The sequence below is a fragment of the Myiozetetes cayanensis genome, unplaced genomic scaffold (assembly GCF_022539395.1).
Source record: "Myiozetetes cayanensis isolate MyiCay16 unplaced genomic scaffold, myiCay2020 scf19, whole genome shotgun sequence".
Classification (NCBI taxonomy): domain Eukaryota; kingdom Metazoa; phylum Chordata; class Aves; order Passeriformes; family Tyrannidae; genus Myiozetetes; species Myiozetetes cayanensis.
In genome coordinates this window covers 2,581,661-2,600,557 of record NW_026087400.1, presented here as the reverse complement: position 1 = coordinate 2,600,557, position 18,897 = coordinate 2,581,661, and the positions used below count along the sequence as shown (strand labels likewise).

The following is an 18,897-nucleotide window of genomic DNA, read 5'->3' as shown; positions in this document are numbered from 1 at the left end:
AACCGGGCGGAACCGAGCCGAACGGAACAGGGCCGGGCCGATCCGGTGGGACCGGAGCCAGCCCTGTGGCCGCGGGGGCGGTGCGGCGGGCGGTGCCGCGGGCACTAGGACCCCGGTCAGCGCCCGGCGGGGCCGCGCTCGGCGGCCGCCTCGGCCGGAGACACTTGTGGCGGCGGCGGGGCCATGAGCGGGCGCTTCACCGTCACCGGCGGCGGGGGTGAGCGCCGGGGGCAAGGGGTCGGGGGCTCCAGGGGCAGGGCAGGGTCCGCGGGGAGGGTCCGTGGGAAGGGTCTGTAGGGCAGGGCAGGGTCCGTGGGGAGGGTCTGTGGGGCAGGGCAGGGTCCGTGGGGAGGGTCCGCGGGGGGGTCTATGGGGAAGGCTGGGCCGTCGGGACACCGTGGGGGGCTGTGGAGTGACGGTCGGTCTGTCGGGCCCCTCGGAGATGATGCAGACCCCCCGGAACGAGGATGGCGTGGAGCTCTGGGACACGGGAGATGGGGGTTGCAGAGTGGGGAGTGGGGTTTGGCTGCCTGGGCAGGACCCCTCATCCCGGCATGTATCCCAGGGTCAGCCCCTCTCCCCTGGGACCTCCCCTGCTCTGTCCCTGTCCTGGGGGCTGTCATAGTGAGGAGGCCCTGCTCCTGCGGGACCGGCAGCGGGATGAAGTGGGGTTAAGGCTGAGGGTCGGCTGGGGGTAAAAGGCCACACTGCTCCCCAGGGAGCCACGGTGGAGGGTGGCTGTGGCCAGGCCAGGGCGAGGGTGTGGGGAGGGCAGGCTGTGGCCAGCTCATGGCAGCCACCAGGCTGCCGTGGGCTCAGGCACTGGAGCCAGCAGCCATCGCCTCACCGTGCTCAGGGGACGTGGCAGTGGGGCTGTGCTGTCACCAGAGCCGTATCGATCCCAGAAAACCGGCCGACGGCAGCACCGTGCTGCTAGAGCTGTGACCTTGCACCCTCGGCGAAGGGCGCGGGTGGGAGGCGCGAGCAGCCGGATGGGCGCCACGGCACCCGGGCTGGGCTGTGCCCCCAGCGCTGGGCTCCGGCCCGCAGGGCCCCTGTCTGGGATCCCACCGTGGTGGGCAATGTAGGGCTGGACCCGGTGGCAAGGGGATGCAGGGCCATTTGTCACCCCGTGGCATCTGGGGCAGCTGGGCCTGGCCCGTGGGCTGGGTTGAGTCAGAGTGGACAGTGATGAGCTGGAGCTGTGGCTGAGTTCTGTGGCCCTCCAGGAACAGCTCATTGGCTTGACAGCCAGTCTGCTGGTGTGGGGGTGAGGGGAGATGGGGTGGGCATGGTGAGCAGCCACAGTGGGAGCAAGGGACACATCCCCCTGGCTGAGCTGTGACCTTGTGCCCTCCCAGAGGACAGCCAGTGACTGACCCTGCTAGGGGTGCCCAGGGCCCACCCTGCCTCGTGGGGTGGTCATGGCTGTGGCAGGGTGGGTACTGAGGGGTTGGGCAGCGTGCAGGGAGTCTCCAGGCTGCCCCAGGTCATGCCCCACATTTCTCCATGGTGTGGGGCCGTTTATGCTGTCTCGTGGGGGTGGGTGGGACGGAGTGCGTGGGGCTGGCGGGGGCTGTGGACAGCAGTGGTGCCACGAGGGACCCGGCCCTCGGTGGGCATTCAGTGCTTCCTGGCCCCATCCCAGTGTCGCGCGTGGGGCTGTTGGTGGCTCAGAGCAACGGAAATCCCGGGGACTTCAGGGTGGTCCGAGCGCGGGCGGGGTCTGCAGCCAGCCGTGCTGCCGGTGCCGGGACTCTCGGGGCAGCCTGTGGCCCCTCAGCCCGTCCGTGAGCTGGTGCCCTGCTCAGGGCGCCTTGCGAGGCCCAGGGCCACCTCCCGGGCCAGCCCTGCTCGGTAGCGGCCCCACGCTGGTGCTACTGGGGAGAAATCTCAGCCCCGTGCGGACCCGGGGCAGGGACAGTCCGGTGCCGGGCAGGGGCGGGCAGGGTACAGGCAGCGCGCCGCCACGGGGGCCCCGGGGCCGGGCTCAGGTCACTGCTGCGGTACGGCCGGGACCGCGGCTGGGCCCGGGTGGTCGGGTCGGGTCGGGACGGGACGGGACGTGGCGAGCGGGGTCTGTGCGGGCGGGGGCGGACGGGGCTGCGCGGGGTCCCGACGCCGCCAGGGGGCGATAGCGGGACGGGACGGCTCCGGTAGGGGGCGTGTCCCTCCAGACCCCGCCCCGCCCCGCCCGCGGGCCCCGCCGGTGCCGCCGCCCCGGGGGAACCCGGTCCCGCCGCGGGGGCGGAGCGAGCCGGGCCCCCGCGGGACAGGGGATCGATGGGCTCCGCCTGGGACCCAACGCGAGGCTGGGTCCCCCACCCACCCGGGACGGTGGGCGTGGGGCTGCTCCCCCCGTGCCCGCTGCGCGGGCCGTGGGGCAGCCGCCCTGGCCCGGCGGGGCAGCGGGACATCGCCACCGCGAAGCCTCTCCGTGTCCCGAGCACCCGGACTCGGTGGCAGTAGCCATGGCAACCAACCCGTTTAGGAGCCTCTCTCGTTGCCATGGAAACCGGTCCCGGTGTCATCCCTTCCGTGACTCTCGGAGCTGGGGGGTTAAGTTGGAGGATGTGGGGCCATGGGGTCGTGGGCCGTGGGTGATGGACAGAGTTGTGTGGGGCACCCATGTGAGATTGGCTCTGGGCAGGAGGTGGGCTCCTGGGGGGGGTTGGGTAGAGTGGGGACCCCACCAGCCCTGGCTGCACCCCTATGCAGGGCCACTGCCAAGAGGGCCAGAGTGCCAGGGATGGGGCAGGGCCCTGATTCGAGACACAAGGCACAGAGAGGGGCATGTGAGGGATGGGGACTACTAAGGAGGCTCCCCTGGCCCCCCATCTCCCTCAGCTCTTGGCTTCCCCTTTCACCCACTGAGGTCAAGTTCGTGGCGGACCGGGTGCCTTTGGGGTGTCATTAGAAGCACCAAGGGGCTGTGCCATGGAGGGGCCAATGATATGGGGGGGTGGTATGCTGTCAGGGGGGCTGCAGCAGCTGAAGCCCCATCTGCTGCCTGCAGTACCTTCCCAAGGCCTCTCTGGGCCACTGAACCCACCACAAGTGCTCCAGTGGGGTGCCAGGGTGGGGGCCTTTGCACAGGCTGTGGGACTGGGTGAGGGGTGCCGTGTGGGACACTCCAGAGCCTCATCAGCTGATACCACACCCAACCCTTTTGGCAGTGGCTGTGCAGCTGCTCCTTGGCCATCGCTGGGCCCTCTGGCCCTTGCTTGGCAGGGCCTGCCTGGCATCCCCAGTGTGCTGTGGCTGGCCCGGGGCTGCCTGGGGGCTCCTCAACTGCATCGCTGGGAGCAGGGCCTGGCAGGAGGAGGCCGCTTCCACTGCTGATCCCTCTTCCAGGCTGCCCATCCGCCCGCTGCCACGGCCCTGCCGCCGGCAAGACATCTGGGCAAGGGCAGCTGGGGACGCTGCGCCAGCTGCGCGTGGTGCTGGGCTCGTATGACGCAGGAGCTCACAACTCCTGCCTTGCCCCATGGCCTCCTGCCCGCTCTGTCCCACTGCTGCCCTTCTGCTCTTGGCCTCAAGCAGCTACGGTGGTTCCCGTGGCTCCTCTCCCAGCCCCACAGGACACCATCCCCCTCCGTGTCCAGTCCCACTGCTGGAGCTGGTGGCAGGTCCCAGCTGGTGTCCATGTTGCCTACGGGCTCTGTTGTCACCCTAGTGCTGGTGGCAGGGCCCTGACCTGTTTGGATGGGGATGAACAAGACCACTCTGTCCTGCTGAGGTGCTGCAGGACGTGTTCCCCTGGACTCATAGGGCCATCAGAACAGAGCGGTGTGGGGCACACTGTGATGCAAACCCTCCACCGTGACCTTTGGCTGGGTGTGGGCATCACTGCCCTCCTGCCCTACTGCATCTCCAGGCTCCCCCCACCTCTGTGTCTTCTTGGGGTCTCTCCTGCCACAGCTGTTCTTTCTACCAGGCCCTCTGCCTGTCCTCACACCCTTGAGCCCCTGCTGTCCCATCCTGGCAGGATGCAGGTGGACTGTGCCCGGGGATCGCAGCAGGTGGTGCAGCCGTGCTGACCGGCATCTCCACAGCACTGCTGCCCCTATTTCCTGGGTGGCACACTGCCAGCTGCCCGCTGCCTGCCCTCAGGAGGTTTCCCAGCACCTCCAGCACGTGTCTCACTCCTGGGAGGCTTGACCGCTGCCGGTGACAGGACAGGCTAGGGCTGTGTGGCCAATGGCTGAAATGCTGGCCCTGGGAATATCTGTGGGAATGGTTCCCCACACCCAGGCTCTATGTGACGGAGTCTGGGGCATTCTCAGGAGGCTCTGCAGGGGTACAGGACACTTTGCAGGGATGCTCCTTGGCTTGGCAGAGGAGTCATGCCTCTCTCCGTCATCATTCCCGGGCAGCCTCTTGCAGTTAAGTGGGGCACTGATGCTCTGCCTGGCCCAGTGCCAGGCTCCTGCCTGCTACTCAGGCTCAGGGGCCACTTGCAGCTGATCCCCCCCTCCATGGCCAGGGAAAAACGTCTGTCTTCCTCCTTTCCCATGCACATGCGCTGCCTGCAGTGGGGCTGCAGGCAATGCAAGGGCATGGGTGATGCCCAAACCGTGCCAAACCTCCCCGCTCCCAGCACACTGCACCACGTCCCCAGCCTTGGGCATTTGGGCCAGGGTTAGGTCAGTGTTCTGCTTGGGGATCAAGCCCCCTCGGTCTGCTCTGCCTCAGAGACACCCTCAGTTTGTCCCCCCATGCCAGTGGCACCCTGTGCATGGGCTAAGCCAACGCAGTCTTGATAGCATAGCCCCCTGTGCTGCCGTCAAATCCCAACCCCTGAAATGGAGCCATAATCCAGGGATTAGGGGATTAGTGGTCTTTCACGTGCTCCCTCCCCCCCATCTGTTTTAGCAGGAAAATCCCTCTTGTGCCGAGCCCATGCGCTGTGGCCTCCTGCAAAAAACCACCCTCCGGCTCTTGGCACTCACCGTGGCTGGACCCCAGCCCGCTGCCCCTCTGCCCAGCCACAGCCTCCACGCGGGAGAAGGCTCTGCTAACCCCCCAGACCCACCTGCGAGTGTAGCTGTGCCTTCTGCATCCTTCCTGCAGCCCTTGCCTCCCAGTCCCATCCCTTGGGAGTGGGCCAGCCCCTTGCTCCAGCGCTGGCTCCTGCTCAGGGCCAAGGCATGCAGGGGTGAGGGGCTGGTGCTGCTGTGGCTGGTCAGGGCAGCCCCATGCAGGGGCTGCTACGCAGGTTCCTGGGTGGGGGGTGCCCACCCTGAGCTGCCCACCCTCCCTGCTGCCATCCTGTGCCACTTACCATGGAGCTGGGGCTGTGCCACTGCAGCTCTCCAGGGAAGCCTGGTCCGGGGGTCCTGGCTGCAACCTTAGGGCAGGGATCAGTGTGTCCTGCTGGGCTGGGACAAGGGGTCTGGGTCTCCCTCCCGCCTGCGAGGTCAGGCCGGGGAGCCTCTGCGCTGTGGAGCAGCTGGCCCCGCACCAGGAGAAAGTAAACAATTAATTACAGCCGTCAAGAAGTAACGGAGGCCAGCGGGCTGTCATGATCTCAGACCGCGCCGGAGGAGACGCCGGGAGCTGCAGCCAGCTCTGGCTTGGGGATCCTCCCGGATTAAGTGCATGAGAGAACAGGGAGCTGCAAGGTCCTTCAGCAGCCCCCAGCCAGAGGGTGGCCTGTGCCCCTGGTTCTGTGGGGGATGGTTGCAAGGGGTGGGGGCTTCACAAGCAGCACAGGACCCGGGGGGTTCAGTCCCATCTCAGCCCTTCTCCAGGGCCAGCCTTGGACCTGTGAGTCTGGGAAGGTTTTTCTGGATGTGACCCTGGCCCCCTGGGCACTAAGGGAGGTCATACCTAACCTGTTCCCCTCTGTGGGCAGCGTTCTCCGTGCTGCAGGGGTCTACTGCCTCTGCCATTCCCCTGGCCCTGCTGTGGGGTGGTCTGCCTGTCCCTCCCCCTCCGTGGGTGCCCTGGATGGTCCTGCTGCTGGGACAGGGCCGCCGGCTGGGGCCTTACTGCCTGGAGAGGGTCCCCTGCCTGACTGGTGCTGCCCACCCGGGAACCACCCCCACCTGGGACCTGCAGGGCAGGGTGTTGCCGGGGTCGGCCGGGGAGGGGCTGCCCTGACCTCGGGCCTCAGACGCCTTCAGAGATGCGTCGGTCCCGCAGACACAGGTTCTGTCCCACTGCACACCCCGAGTGTGTGCCTGGTCCCGGGGCTGCACCGGGGTCCGCTGCAGGAGCTGGCGTGGGGTGCGGGGGCTGGCGACGGGGTGCGGGCCCGGTGCGAAGGCCAGTGCAAAGTGTGGGCACCGGTGCGGGCTGCGGGGGCTGGAGGCGGGGTTCGGGGTTGGGGCGTGTGCGGGGTCGATGCGGTTGCGGGGCCGTCCCGTCCCGTCCCGCCCGCGCCAGCCGGGCCCGCAGCGCTGCCCTAGTTCCCCCCCACGCCTGGCGCAGCCGAGAGGCGGCCCCGCTCCTCTCTCTCGTCTCTGCGCCCCCCGCCGCCGCCCCCTCCCTCCCCGCCGCGGCGGGGGCAATGCCTCCCGCATACGTGATGAAGCGGGCGGCCGGGCTGGGCTCCGCCGGCAGCAGCCGTGAGCCGTGAGCCCGGGCGCCTCCGCACTGCAGCCCCCTCCCACCGGCGCGGGGGCGGCGCGGGGACGCGGCTGCTGCGGAGCGAGCGCTCCAGCTCCGGCGGCAGCGAGCGGCCGCGACACCGGCGCCATGCTGAACAACCTGACCGACTGCGAGGACGGCGACGGCGGCGCGAGCCAAGGTGAGGCACTGGCACCGGCGAGCGGGACAGCGGGGCAGCCCCGGGGCGGCCGCTCCCGGCGGGCCGAGGGCCGGGGCTCGGCGCCGGCGGGGCGCAGAAGCGGCGCGGAGCCGGGGGCCGGTGGGGCTGGGGGTGCCCCGCCGCGGGGCAGGCGGGCAGCACAGGCACCGACACCGGCCGCGACGGCAGCTCACGGCCCGCGGCCCCGCGGGGCTGCGGCGGGCGATGCGGGGATGCTCCCGCTCCCGGCGCCTCCGCGCAGCCCCGGCCGCACTCCCGCCGCTGCGGCAGCCTTGGGAAGCGGTGGCGCGGCCGAGCCATGCGGGGCTGGCCGGGGACCCTCCTCCCCGGCCGGGGCAGCTTGCTGAGCTTCGGGCGATCCCGCCCGGCCGGTCCCGCTGCCTCCTGGACAGCCCCCGCCGGCCACCGCGCCGGTCCTGTCCCCGCCTGCCCGGGACCCTCACAGGGACCCCCGCGCCCCACTGCCGCCCCCCAGCCTCCCGCATCTCCGCTGCAGCCCCCCCAGCCCTTCCTTCTGCCACCCCCTATATCCGGCTGCCGCCCCCAGCCCTCCCTATCGCCTCCCTCACCCCCGCTGCCGCCCCCATTTTTCCCTGCTGCCGCCCCCGCATCTCCGGCAGCCGCCTCCCGTCCCGGGCAGCCGCCCCCGCTCCCTTCCCCGCTACGCCCCCGTCCCTGCCGCCCCCACGCACCCGCCGCCCCCCGGGGCCGCCGCCGCTGTCCGCGGTGCTGAACCGGCCACCCGGGCCCTGAGCCGGGGCCGGCAGGAGCCGCTCGGCCGGGGCCGAGCCGAACCGAGTCCGGTCATGCCGAGCTGGTCCGGTCCAGCCCGTACCGTGCCGCACCGTGCCCCGTCCCGCTGCAGCCCTGGCGCAGCCCCGGCTCAGGGCCACTGCTCGCCGCGGCTGAGGGGTGCTTGGCCCTCCAGCAGCATTATCACTGCTGTCGCTTCGGCCTGAAGCGACCCACCGGGCACCCGGCATTGCTGAGCTGTGTGAGGGTCCCCGCTCCCCACGGGGCCACGTCCAACCCCAGGTAGCCAGGCAGCTCAGGCCCTGTTCTCGCCAGGGCACAGGGATGGGCTGGAGCCAGGGGGATGCAGTATGTGCCCAGAGGAACTTGCATTGCCCCTCTGATCCTCACAGACCCCACCAGGTTCCCCTCCCACGTCCCCTCTTGGGGTTTGCCAAAGCCTCAGCCGGGAGGACAGGGTCAGCTCTGACAGTGTCTGTGGGGGTCCCAGCTGCCCACAGTGGGGCTCTGGGCACATCCACAGCCAGGCTCTGCATGTTCCTCTGCTCTGTCGACCCCAGCCTGTTTATTTGCTTGTTTATTTGTGGCTCCACTCAAGGTCAGGGCTGGCAGGAATCTTTTCGGGGCACCTTGCCGGGCTGGGGTTGCTGCACTGGCCCCCGACCGTGCCCTTCCCTGGGCTCTTGCCCTCCCCTTGCCCTCTGCAGCACCAGGATTTCTCCCCCACTCACCGTTTTCCACTGTGGCAGTGCCGGCGGCGTTCTGCTCTCCCGGGGTCTGGCAGGAGGGCTGGACACAGTGCCACTACAGATGGAGCAGGCAGACTGTCCCTGGAGCTGAGCCTGGCGAGATGGTGCCCTATGGGATGGTGGTTGAAGGGCTGGAGGAAGCAGGAGTGTGGAGGGCTTGGGACAGCAGGGGTAAGAAGAGGCTCAGCAGAGGCCTCCACACCCATGACAAGGGCAGTTGCTGTGGGGAGTTGAGTTGCCCCCCGTGCCAAGGGTCACACTGAACTCCCAGCATGAGATCTGTCTGCAGGGACCATGGACAACCTGGGGGTGACAGAGCTGTTGCATGCCAGCAGGCCCCTCCACATGTCCCGGCTGCTCCAGTGCTGGACATCCAACAACTTGCCCAGACCAGCACAGCTGGTGAAACCCTGGGTGCCACTTAAGCCATTTTTGTCAGAAAGGCCTGCAATGTCCCTGCTCAGGTCCCGCTCAGGACAGCCTGTGCGAGCCACATGACGAGGACTGGAAGGGCTCCAGCCCCAGCAGCCCAGCAATGGCTGGACTGGCGCAGACCCTCTGGGGAGGTGGTGGGAGTGGGGAGCAGGAGCCTGCAGTGTCCAGGCTGGCAGCTCACTCTGCTCTAGTTGGGGTGTGGGGATGTCAGCTGCAGCCCCATCGCATGTTGCAGTGATGGTGCCCAGCCCAGGGGCACTGGGATGTCCGAGGAGGGCAGAGCCAGGGCCGGGAGCTTTGCTAGAACTTGTGTCCACAGCCATTTCCAAGGGAGGAGTTGGGCTGTCGGAGAATCTGGGAAGCTGTTTAAATGCAGCCAGCCAAAGCGCCTGTGCTGGAAATCCTGCGCTGCAGGGCCGGCTGATCAAAGGGAGGATAATCCTGGGTTTAGGAAGGAAGAGGATAGGTCTGAAGTAGCAGTTGGTCCAATTTGGGTCAGGCAGTGAAGGAATCCAGCCCAAAAGGCCACTCAGTGTGCTTCCTGTCTGGAGGGGCAAAGTGCAGCCCCAGGGCAGGGGGAGCATCGCACCCCCACACTCCACTCTCCCACCCGACCCCACCCTCCCCTGCCCCCCCACAGTGCTGCAGCCGGAGCTGGCACTGCCATGACGCTGCCAGCACGAGCCAGCACTGCTCTGGCCACCAGTGGTCTCTGCCTCAGTGGGGCCGCAGGGGCTGCATGGCCTCTTTGACGGTCACCCTCCCAGGGCAGCTGTCAGACACCCTTGTGCAAGGGAGAAGCAAGCCTGGGTGGGTGCAGAGGTGCCATCACCATAAGGCCCGTTGGCCATCCCCATCTGCCTTAGGCGCCCAGGCCGGCAGCCCCGGGCCAGGCAGTGGCTGTGCAGCCAAGTCCCCCTGATAGCTGGGAGTGACAGAACAGCAGCGTGGCCTCCCTGGCCAGCAGCTCCTGCAAAACGGCAGCAGCTGGGGACATCAGCCAGGGCCACGTGCTCGCCCATGTGCTCTCCGGGCTGCTGGGGTCACCCTGGGGTGCCCCTTGCTGCAGGCAGGGCCCCGGGAGTCAAGGTGTCCTGTGGCAAAAGTCAAGGTGTCCTGTGCACCTCCAGGGGAGCCCCGAGGCGTCCCCAGTGCCCTGAGCAGCCGTCGCACTGCTGCTGCCCCTGGGGCTGGGGGGACCGGGGCGGGGGGTGGCGCAGGGGGTTCCGGCGCTGTCAGCAGCCCTGTGCAGGAGCACAGACGGAGGCGCAGGGGGGTGTCGGGCCGGAGCTGTTCCCAACACGTCCCTCCTCACTCAGTGCTCCTCCCGGCCAGTGCCGCAGCCCCGGCGCCCAATGTCCCTGGCTGGGGCTCACCGTGTTCTGGATGCTGCGGAGGGGACGGGCCGGCCGCGGTCGGACAGGAGCAGGCAGCAGGCCCGGCAGCAGAGCTGGTTAATTAGCCCGTGGGGGGTGGCTGCTGGGGCTCCCCCAGCCAGTGCTTGGTGCCCTGCGCCGTGTAAAGCGATTAGGGAGGATTTGGGATAAGGGACATGACGCTTCCCAACCCAATTTAGGGCTAAGTAAAAAGCCATTAGAAGATCAAATTGTGGCTTCTGCCCGAGCGCTGCCCTGGGGGGCTACGGGAGTGTAGTGATGGTCTCTCGGCGCTGGGGCCCCGGGCTGCCGGTGTCGGCTCTGGGCTGCCCTGGGCAGGCAGATTGATGGAAACCCTACTGCGAGCGGGGCTGCGAGGTGCCCACGGCGGGGCTGCGGGTTCCTGCCAGCGATCCCGCCGCCAGCCCTTCCAGGCGCCGCAGCAAATTAAAAGGCCGATTCATGTTGAATGATCCCTGGGGAGGGGGGCGGCTGAGCGCCGGGATCGAAGCCTGGCACGGCTTGGCTCTGCTCAGCTCACACTGTCTCTCCTGGCTGAGCTGCTGCCCTCGGTGCTGCCAGCCCCGTCCAGCGCTCCCGTCCCACTGCCGCTCGACCCCGGCTGCACTGGGGCAGCGGGGCACGGCCCGGTCCGCGGGCACTGGGGCGGCTGGCAGTGTCCCACGTGTCCCCAGGGCCAGGAGGCAGCAGCCCCTTCGTGCCACCGGACAGGGCTGGCCGTGGCGGTGCCAGGTGGGGGACGGGTGCAGTGCCCCTTCCTGTCCTTCCTGCCCTGCCTGCTCCTGCCTGCCCTGTTTGCCCCTGTCTGCAGACCACGGGTCTGTGGCAGCTGCCGGGAAGAGGCTGCACCAGCCCCGCTGCGGCAAAATGGTCTCCGTCAGGAGCAGGAGCGGGAGCGCTTTGTCACCTGGGACCCCGCGTCTTGGTGCTTAACTCCTTCCAGCCTGCGGGGCCGGGGCGAGGCGGGAGGCCGGGGGTCCCCCCGAGCAGTGCTGCATCCTCATTCCCACCAGCACGGGGCCTCTCCCGGTGCCGGTCCTCCCAGCGGCACCACCAGGAGAGGGGCTCCCGAGCCCCAGGCCGGTCCTGGCAGCCTGGGTGATGCCAGGCACGGGCCGCGGTCCCGGCGCAAGGGGCGGCGGCCAGGAGTGGGGGTGGAGGGAATCCGAGTTCTGGGTGCTGTTGTGGTGACGTGCGTTGGAGCGTGGGCACCCCAGGGTGCTGCTGGCGCTTGCCGTGTGGAGCCGGGCAGTGCCAGTCCCGCGGGGTCGTGGTGGGTGGGCTGGGGCCGGGGGTCCGGCCGCGCCATCCGTCGGGTGCCAGTGGGCCGGGGCGCGGGTGCCATGTGGGGCCAGAGTCCGGCTGCCTGCGCCGTTACATAAGAGCGGGAGCCGAGGCGGCCGTGGCTCGCCGTTGCCATGGAAACCTGCACGGTGATGTCGTCGGCTGGGTACCAGGCGGCGAGGCGAGGCCCCCGCGGGCTCCGCTCCCCCGGAGGGGTCCCAGAGCCTTGCCAGGCTGCGAGCGCGTCCCCCTGCCAGGCTGCCCGTGCCCCCTGGGTGCCACCCAGCCCCACTCGGTCCTGAGGGGGAGGTGGGCTCCAGTTATCCCTGGTCCTGTGTCCTTGTGCCCCCACACTGGGGATGGTCCCAGCATTAGCCTGGATGTTGTCCTGTTGGCATGATGGATGTCTCGCGTCAGTGCAGTCCCCAGAGCCGCTGCGGGTGGGCGAGAGCTGTGGTGAGCGGGTGGGTGCCAGCCCACACTGTTGCTGTTACCTAATGAGGATTAGGACTTTAGACCAAACCTGGAGCAAGGAGCACATTGGGTCCGTGTTGAGATCCTCTAGGGGGGATATGGGGCAGGGCACATGCTGGTGGTGCAGCCTGCGGTGCTGGGTGTGTGTCCAAGGGGACTCTGGAGTGAGGCTGGCAGGTTCCATGGGCTGGAGTGTGCCAGTGCCACCGCCATGGCCATTCCTGTGCAGAAGAAACCTGTGGGCTGTGCCCTGGGATTTGGCTGTGCCCTTAGGGATGCTGCTGCCCTGCTGCCTCACACTGGAGGAGCCCAGGGATGGCAGGAGGTGGGGGCCAGCCCACGGGTTGGTGTCACCTGCGGCACTCGGGGCTTCACCTCCTGGTCAGTCTGGCAGAGAATTGCAGATGGTGAATCACTGCTGCACACTGGCTCCCAGGATCCCGAACATGAGTCAACTGGCAGGAGGCTGGCTCTCTTCAAAGGACCAGGCTGTTCCGAAGGGTCATAGGGTCTGTCTTGGGGCTGTCCCCATGAGTGGGTGATTGCACTGTCCCAGCATTGTCCCTCTGCCCCCAGGCGCTCATGGGCTCCATGTTGAAGGACAGGGGAGGGGACATCTCTTGCCCTGGCCCCAGAGTGTGGAGGTGGTTTGTGACCCTGCCCATGCAGGCATCCTGCCCAGTGGTGCAGTGCAACTGCTCCGGCTGCAGGGCCACAGTGGTGGGACAAGTGTGTGTGGCAGGGAGCCCTTCTCTCTATGCCCAGAGCTGGGGACCAGCCCGCCTGCCCACATTTCCCTGTGCCATGGGGACCATCATCCACCCAACCATTTGCCCAGCACGGTGTCCGTTGGCTCTTGGGCCTTTGTCCCGGCTCCTCTCCGCTTTGGGCCTTTACTCAGGGCTCTGCTGCTCCGGCAGCGCCGCCCTCACTGCTGCTCCATTTCCAGCCTGATTTATTTCTGCTGCTCTGCAGCTCAGCTGTTTTCCTCACTATTAAACCAACTCTGTGTTTCTTCTGCACTAGGACATTAATACAGAGAGCGGCAGTGGCCCCATCCTGGCAGCTCTGTGGGGCCTGCATTGCTGTGGGTGGCTCTGCCACCCCGGGCACCACCTGCCCTTGGTGGCGGCCCTGCTGGACACCTTCCCGCCCTGTAGCCCCCACTCCTGTGGTGTGTCTGGGAGCAGGACCAGACACCTGGCCACTCGCCTCACTCCCAGGCACTGTGCCGGGACCGTCCCCTCTGCTCTGGCGCTGAGCAGCCGGCCGGATCCTGTCCCTGCCGACGCAGTGCTGCGGGCAGCCCCGGTGTGCTCACCCACGGGCACCTGGGGCCATGAATTATTGCTTCCAGCTGTCCCGCCGGAGGGTTCCCCCTGGATCCAGTCCGCTTGCCTCAGTGCGTGGATGCGCTCCGGCGGGTCTGCGCGTCAGCACGGCTGGGCAGGGCAGCACGTGGCTCCTGGGGACGACCCGTGCCTGTGTGTGCTGTGGGAGGGGATGCTGGAGGTTGGGATGCCGGGGCTGCCTTTGCCTGTGCCAGGACTGGGTGCGATCATGGTGCCCGCAGCCCTGGCAGCCCCCCTGTGGGAGTTGTGGGCAGCCGTGACCTCTCTCAGCGGTGACCTTGTGGGGTGGATGTTCTGCTGGTGTGGGCAGGGGCAGGGGCTGCCTGACTGACCCTGTGATGTCTCTGCAGGCGATGGCAATCCCAAGGAGAGCAGCCCCTTCATCAACAGCACGGACCTGGAGAAGGGCAAAGAGTACGATGGCAAGAACATGGCACTCTTCGAGGTAGGGTGTGCATGCACGGGGCAGGGAGGGTGCTGGGGAGGGGGCCAGGCTGGGCAGCTGTCCTGCAGCACCCTGACCTGCATTGTGGCACTGGGACATGCCAGTGCCCCAGGCCAGGATCACCCTGCTGCCATAGCAGGGTGGGCATGTGGGTTGGCTTCTGATGAGGTCTCTTTGGTCCTGGGGCTGGCTGGGGTCCCTCTGGAACTGTCCTCACGGCGTGGGGCTCTGTTCTCCACAGGAGGAGATGGACACCAGTCCCATGGTCTCGTCCCTGCTGAGTGGGCTGGCCAACTACACCAACCTGCCACAGGGTAGCCGGGAGCACGAGGAGGCTGAGAACAACGATGGGGGCAAGAAGAAGCCGGTGCAGGTGAGGACTAAGGAGGGACACAGCCCCTTCCACAGCCCCTGCCTGTGCAGTGCTGAGCCAAGGGCTGCCCTAGGGAAAGAGTCCCTTGGCTTTGACCAGGGGGCAGTTTCATTTGGGATTCCTGGCTGCTTTGCAGGAGGAGCAGGACCCTTTGCTCCTCTGCCAGCCAGGCCCGTGAGCCCTGATGGCTGCTGTTCTTTTGACAGGCCCCACGGATGGGCACCTTCATGGGTGTCTACCTGCCCTGCCTCCAGAACATCTTTGGGGTCATCCTCTTCCTGCGCCTCACCTGGGTGGTGGGGATCGCCGGCATCATGGAGTCCTTCTGCATGGTCTTCCTTTGCTGCTCCTGCGTGAGTTTCAGAGCCAGATGTGTCCCCACTGGCCTCGCCTGGGGCCTGTCTGGGCTGTGGAGAGGTTCAGTATCTGCCAGCCCACCTTCCCCTGCCCTGCCCCTGACCCTGCTCTAGCTCCTGCCCCACTTAGAGCGAGGAGAGGCCTTCAGCTTCCCAGAGGAATCAGCAGTGGAACAGTGCTCAAACAGTGACCCAGATCGTAGCTGCCATGCAGGGGAATGTGCTGGGGGTCCCCTGTCCTGGCACTTTGCTGTGCTGCAGTGAGTCATCCCGCCAGGACAGTCGCCCCAGGGCAGAGGCTGAGTGGGCTGGCCTTGGGCAGTGTCCTGTGCAGCCTGAGGCTCCCCGTGGCACTGCCTATCCCTCCAAGGGGCTCAGCCCCTGCAGCTGCCCTGCCGGCCAGCAGCCCTGACTGCCCATCCACCCTCCACGTCTCTCCATCCATCCTCCCTGGGCAGCCCCCACCCTGTGGCACATCTCATCGTGGCCCCAGGGAGCCCCATGTCCCCTCACAGCCCCAGCCCTCCCTTCCACTCCCCTGTCCCTCGGCCCAGCTCTGCCGGGTGCCCACACCGTGTTTCGTCCCGCAGACGATGCTGACGGCCATTTCCATGAGCGCGATCGCCACCAACGGCGTGGTGCCAGGTACAGCCCAGCCCGTGTCCATGCATGTGCCGCGCGCGCGGGGCGCTGCTCCCTGCCGGGTCGGGTGCCTGCAGGGAATCCTCCCGGAGAGCATCCCCCGGGGGCACCAGCCGCTCCCCAGCCTCCCGCCACCAGCCCGCGCGGGATCCCCACGGCCCGGGGGGAGCGCAGCGCTGGAGCCGCCACCCGTCCCCAGAGCCGCGAGGTGCAGATGGCAGCGAGAGCCGCCAGCCGCGGCTCCTCCCTCCGCCAGACTGGCGAGGCCGGGGGGAGCCGGGAGACGCGCGGCAGGAGGATGCGAGCCGGGCCGTGCTGGGTGCCCTGGGCTGGGTGGTGGGGTGGTGTCTCCCACCGCTGGACACAAGGATGCTGCCGTGTGCGGGCTCTGCCTCCCACGGGGCTCTGCCATCCAGGGAGGGTGCCCTGGATGCCTCCCCCAGAGCACGCCTGGCCCTGCAGATCCCTGGGGAGCCGGGAGCTGCGCCGGGCTGGGCACGGCACTGACAGCCCAGCGCAGGGTGTAATTAAAGCTATTTATCATCCTGCTGCCGCAGCGGGACCATCGATCCCGGCAGCCCAGCTCTAAGAGCTCCTCTGGGAGGACGGAGCAGGGCCTGGCCCAGGTCTCTGGGGCTCCAGTTCCTGTCTGGTGTCCAGGGGACACATGTCCCTTTGGCCATCCCTTTGCACCTGGCAGCTGGGTTTCTGGGGAATGACTCTGCCAGTGTGGTGACTCCTGCTGCTCTGGGGCCCTGGGGACTGCATCCTGCTCAGTGCTGGAGTTGGGCCCAGGGCTGTCCTGGCTCCAGTCTGCCCTCGGGTGTACCTGACAGGGCTGGGGGTGCCACTGGGGTCTGGCTGGGACCCACTTTTGCTCTCTCTGGCAGCGGGTGGCTCCTACTACATGATCTCACGCTCCCTGGGACCTGAGTTTGGAGGGGCCGTGGGGCTCTGCTTCTACCTGGGCACCACCTTTGCCGGCGCCATGTACATCCTGGGCACCATCGAAATCCTGCTGGTAGGTGCCTGGTCCTTGCTCCTCACAGTGCCAAGGGCTCAGCTCCTGGCAGGGTGGCTCTGCCCTCTCCTGCCCACGCTGCCCACTCCTCATGGCACATCAGGGTACTGAGGCTTTGCAAGGGGGCCGAGGGACACTTCCCCAGGGTCCCCCCTGCAGGCTGTTAGCCAGGCAGTGATGCCACGACTCTCTCCCAGGCCTACATCTTCCCAGCCATGGCCATCTTCAAGGCAGAGGACGCCAGCGGGGAGGCGGCCGCGATGCTCAACAACATGCGTGTGTACGGCACCTGCGTGCTGACCTGCATGGCCACCGTCGTGTTCGTGGGGGTCAAGTACGTCAACAAGTTTGCCCTGGTCTTCCTGGGCTGCGTCATCCTCTCCATCCTCGCCATCTATGCCGGTGTCATCAAATCAGCCTTCGACCCGCCCAGCTTCCCGTGAGTATGGGGTCCCACAGGGCCGCGGCAGGACCAGGGTGCGCAGGCGCACGGCTGAGTGCCTGTGTCCCCCCAGGATCTGCCTCCTGGGCAACAGGACCCTCTCGCGTCACGGCTTCGACCTCTGCACCAAGACGGTGGTGGAGGGGAACGAGACAGTGGGTTCCAAGCTCTGGGAGCTCTTCTGCACCTCCCGCTTCCTGAACGCCACCTGCGACGAGTACTTCACCATGAACAACGTCACCGAGATCGAGGGCATCCCCGGCGCTGCCAGTGGCCTCATCCAAGGTGAGCGTGGCATGGGGACATGGGCATGGGGGCATGAGGATGGAAGCATGGAGGAGGAAGCACAGGACAAGCCCAGGGGAGCTGTGGTGGGGCGGTGGCCGTGCCTGCTGGGCATCTCTGCTGGCAGGGCTGGTGGAGGGGTCGGTGCTGTTGCTGTGAGGGTGTGAGGGTGACCACTGTGCCGTGCCAAGCATTGTGTGGGCGGGCAGTGCTGGGTCCAGGTAGGAACACCTGTGGGTGATCCCTGCTGGAGGCTGCTCTGCCCTGGGGCACAGTGAGCTGTGCCCACACCGTGCCAGGCAGTGGGACAGACTCCGGCACTGGGTGACAGAGAAGGGCACTGCAGCCACCCGCGCAGTCTGTGTCAGCCAGCAGGGTGGCTCTGAATGATGCCCAGAGGCTGGGGAGGAATAAATCCTCCCTCTCTTTCCTCTTGGCCTTTGGAAAGGCTGTTATTGATCTGAGGTTTTGCGAGAAGCGATCGCCCCTCGGGGGCACTTTGCTGCTGCGGCCACGGCCGTGCTGGGAGAGTGGCCAGGGCTGCAGAAAGAGCCTGAATTTGCTGGGAGGAGCCACTTCTGACCTGTTTTTTTTTTTTTTCTGGAGATGCTGATACATCTGCCAGGTGCTCACGTGTGGTAGTGGGTGGCAAAGCCAATGCTCTGTGCCACACTAAGAGGGTGTCTGCAGACCTCCATGCCAGAGCAGTTGTCGGGACTCAGGAGTGCAGTAGAGCCATGAGCAGGATCAGTCCTTCCTGGTGGGGCTGCTTCAGCCATCCTGCTGTGGTGGCCATGTGGACACAGGCGCGGGAGCTCAGACTTGGCTGAGTGTGTGGCGCTTGGGGCTGTGACTGTCGCTGTGGTTGGTGGAGTGCAGTTGTTGGGTGGCTGGGAGCCTCTTGATGGCATCCCATGCTGAGGTCTTGAGGGGCAGATAAGGTCTCCCTGGCTGCTGGGCACAGCCTGCTCCTGCTGGTGATGGTGCTGTCGAGGAGGGGGCGTGGACTCCCACCCAACCCGGCCAGTCTCTGTCAGGGCAGCAGGCAGAAAATGCTCCTGCATCGGGGGCATTGGGGCAGAGCCAGCACCCTGCTCTGGAGTGGCTGGTGGTGAGGGTGACCAGGCTGGCAGTACCTTGGGATGGGTGGCACTGCATGGCCCTGGCAGAGGTGGCAGAGGCTCGCTGTGCCCCAGGCAAGGGGTCTCCCTGCAGGGAGAAAGGTATTTTTGGGAGGACAAGAGGGGCAGGTTCAGTGTGGGCTGCCAGCCCTATCTGTCACCTGAAAGCAGCCAGGGAAGCGGGGCTCAGGACCCCTTTGCCCCTCTCAGCAGCCCACCAGCAGTGCCATGCTGAAGGCGGTTGCCTCTGCCCAACGTGCCCGGTGCTGGCTGCTCTCCACTGCTCCAGTTTCTCCCCTCGATCTGCGGCCAAGGCAGCACACGGAGGGACACTAAGCCTGTTACATCAGCCCTGCACTCGTAATCCCATCAAAAACATTATCAAGTTACTTTGACACGATCCACTTCCCTTAAACCTGTGTTGATCAGCATTAATTATATTACCTTCTTAATTATTTGCTACTGCAATCCCATGTCATCTGCTCCGGTATCCTGTGGGGATGCTGCCAGCAGCATCATGACCTGCTCTGGTTGCCCACCTGTGCTGCCAGACCTTGTCCCTTGCCTGCTGGATGCCCCTGGCCCCAGCTGCTGACTGTGCCAACCACTCAGCAAGGCCTGGGAGGGTGAGGCAGCACCAGACACCCCCATCTCCGTCCTTGCAGGGTGGGCGGTGCTGTGCCGAGTGTGGGGGATTGTGGGCATTTCCTTACGCCGGTCTCCTGCCTCCTCACAGAGAACCTCTGGAGCTCGTACCTGACCAAGGGCGTGATCGTGGAGAAGCGGGGGATGTCCTCGGTGAGCCCCCCCGACACCCCAGTGGACATGGACCAGCCCTACGTCTTCAGCGACATGACCTCCTACTTCACCCTGCTCGTCGGCATCTACTTCCCCTCGGTCACAGGTGGGAGCCGCCCCCGGCCCCGCTGCACCGGGTGGCACACGGGGCGCCGTGGGGCACCCGTGGCTCCGGGCGCGCTCCGCGGAGCCCCG

At 67.1% G+C, this 18,897-nt stretch overlaps 1 protein-coding gene across 3 annotated transcripts in view; it reads left to right on the top strand.

Annotated features, from left to right (window-relative positions):
* The first annotated feature begins 120 nt into the window (after positions 1-120).
* The window catches only part of SLC12A5 (solute carrier family 12 member 5), a 31,563-nt gene continuing 12,786 nt past the window's right edge, over positions 121-18,897 (top strand). For 2 of the 3 annotated variants that reach the window (XM_050313810.1, XM_050313809.1), the window contains exons 1-9: positions 6,532-6,754; positions 13,570-13,664; positions 13,906-14,037; positions 14,244-14,390; positions 14,984-15,038; positions 15,926-16,056; positions 16,254-16,495; positions 16,572-16,783; positions 18,641-18,808. In XM_050313810.1, the coding sequence (XP_050169767.1) occupies positions 6,703-6,754; positions 13,570-13,664; positions 13,906-14,037; positions 14,244-14,390; positions 14,984-15,038; positions 15,926-16,056; positions 16,254-16,495; positions 16,572-16,783; positions 18,641-18,808 (1,234 nt within the window). In that variant the 5' untranslated portion in view covers positions 6,532-6,702. Of the gene's footprint in view, positions 218-6,531; positions 6,755-13,569; positions 13,665-13,905; positions 14,038-14,243; positions 14,391-14,983; positions 15,039-15,925; positions 16,057-16,253; positions 16,496-16,571; positions 16,784-18,640; positions 18,809-18,897 lie in introns of those variants that run through there. The other variant, XM_050313811.1, reaches the window with a different exon arrangement.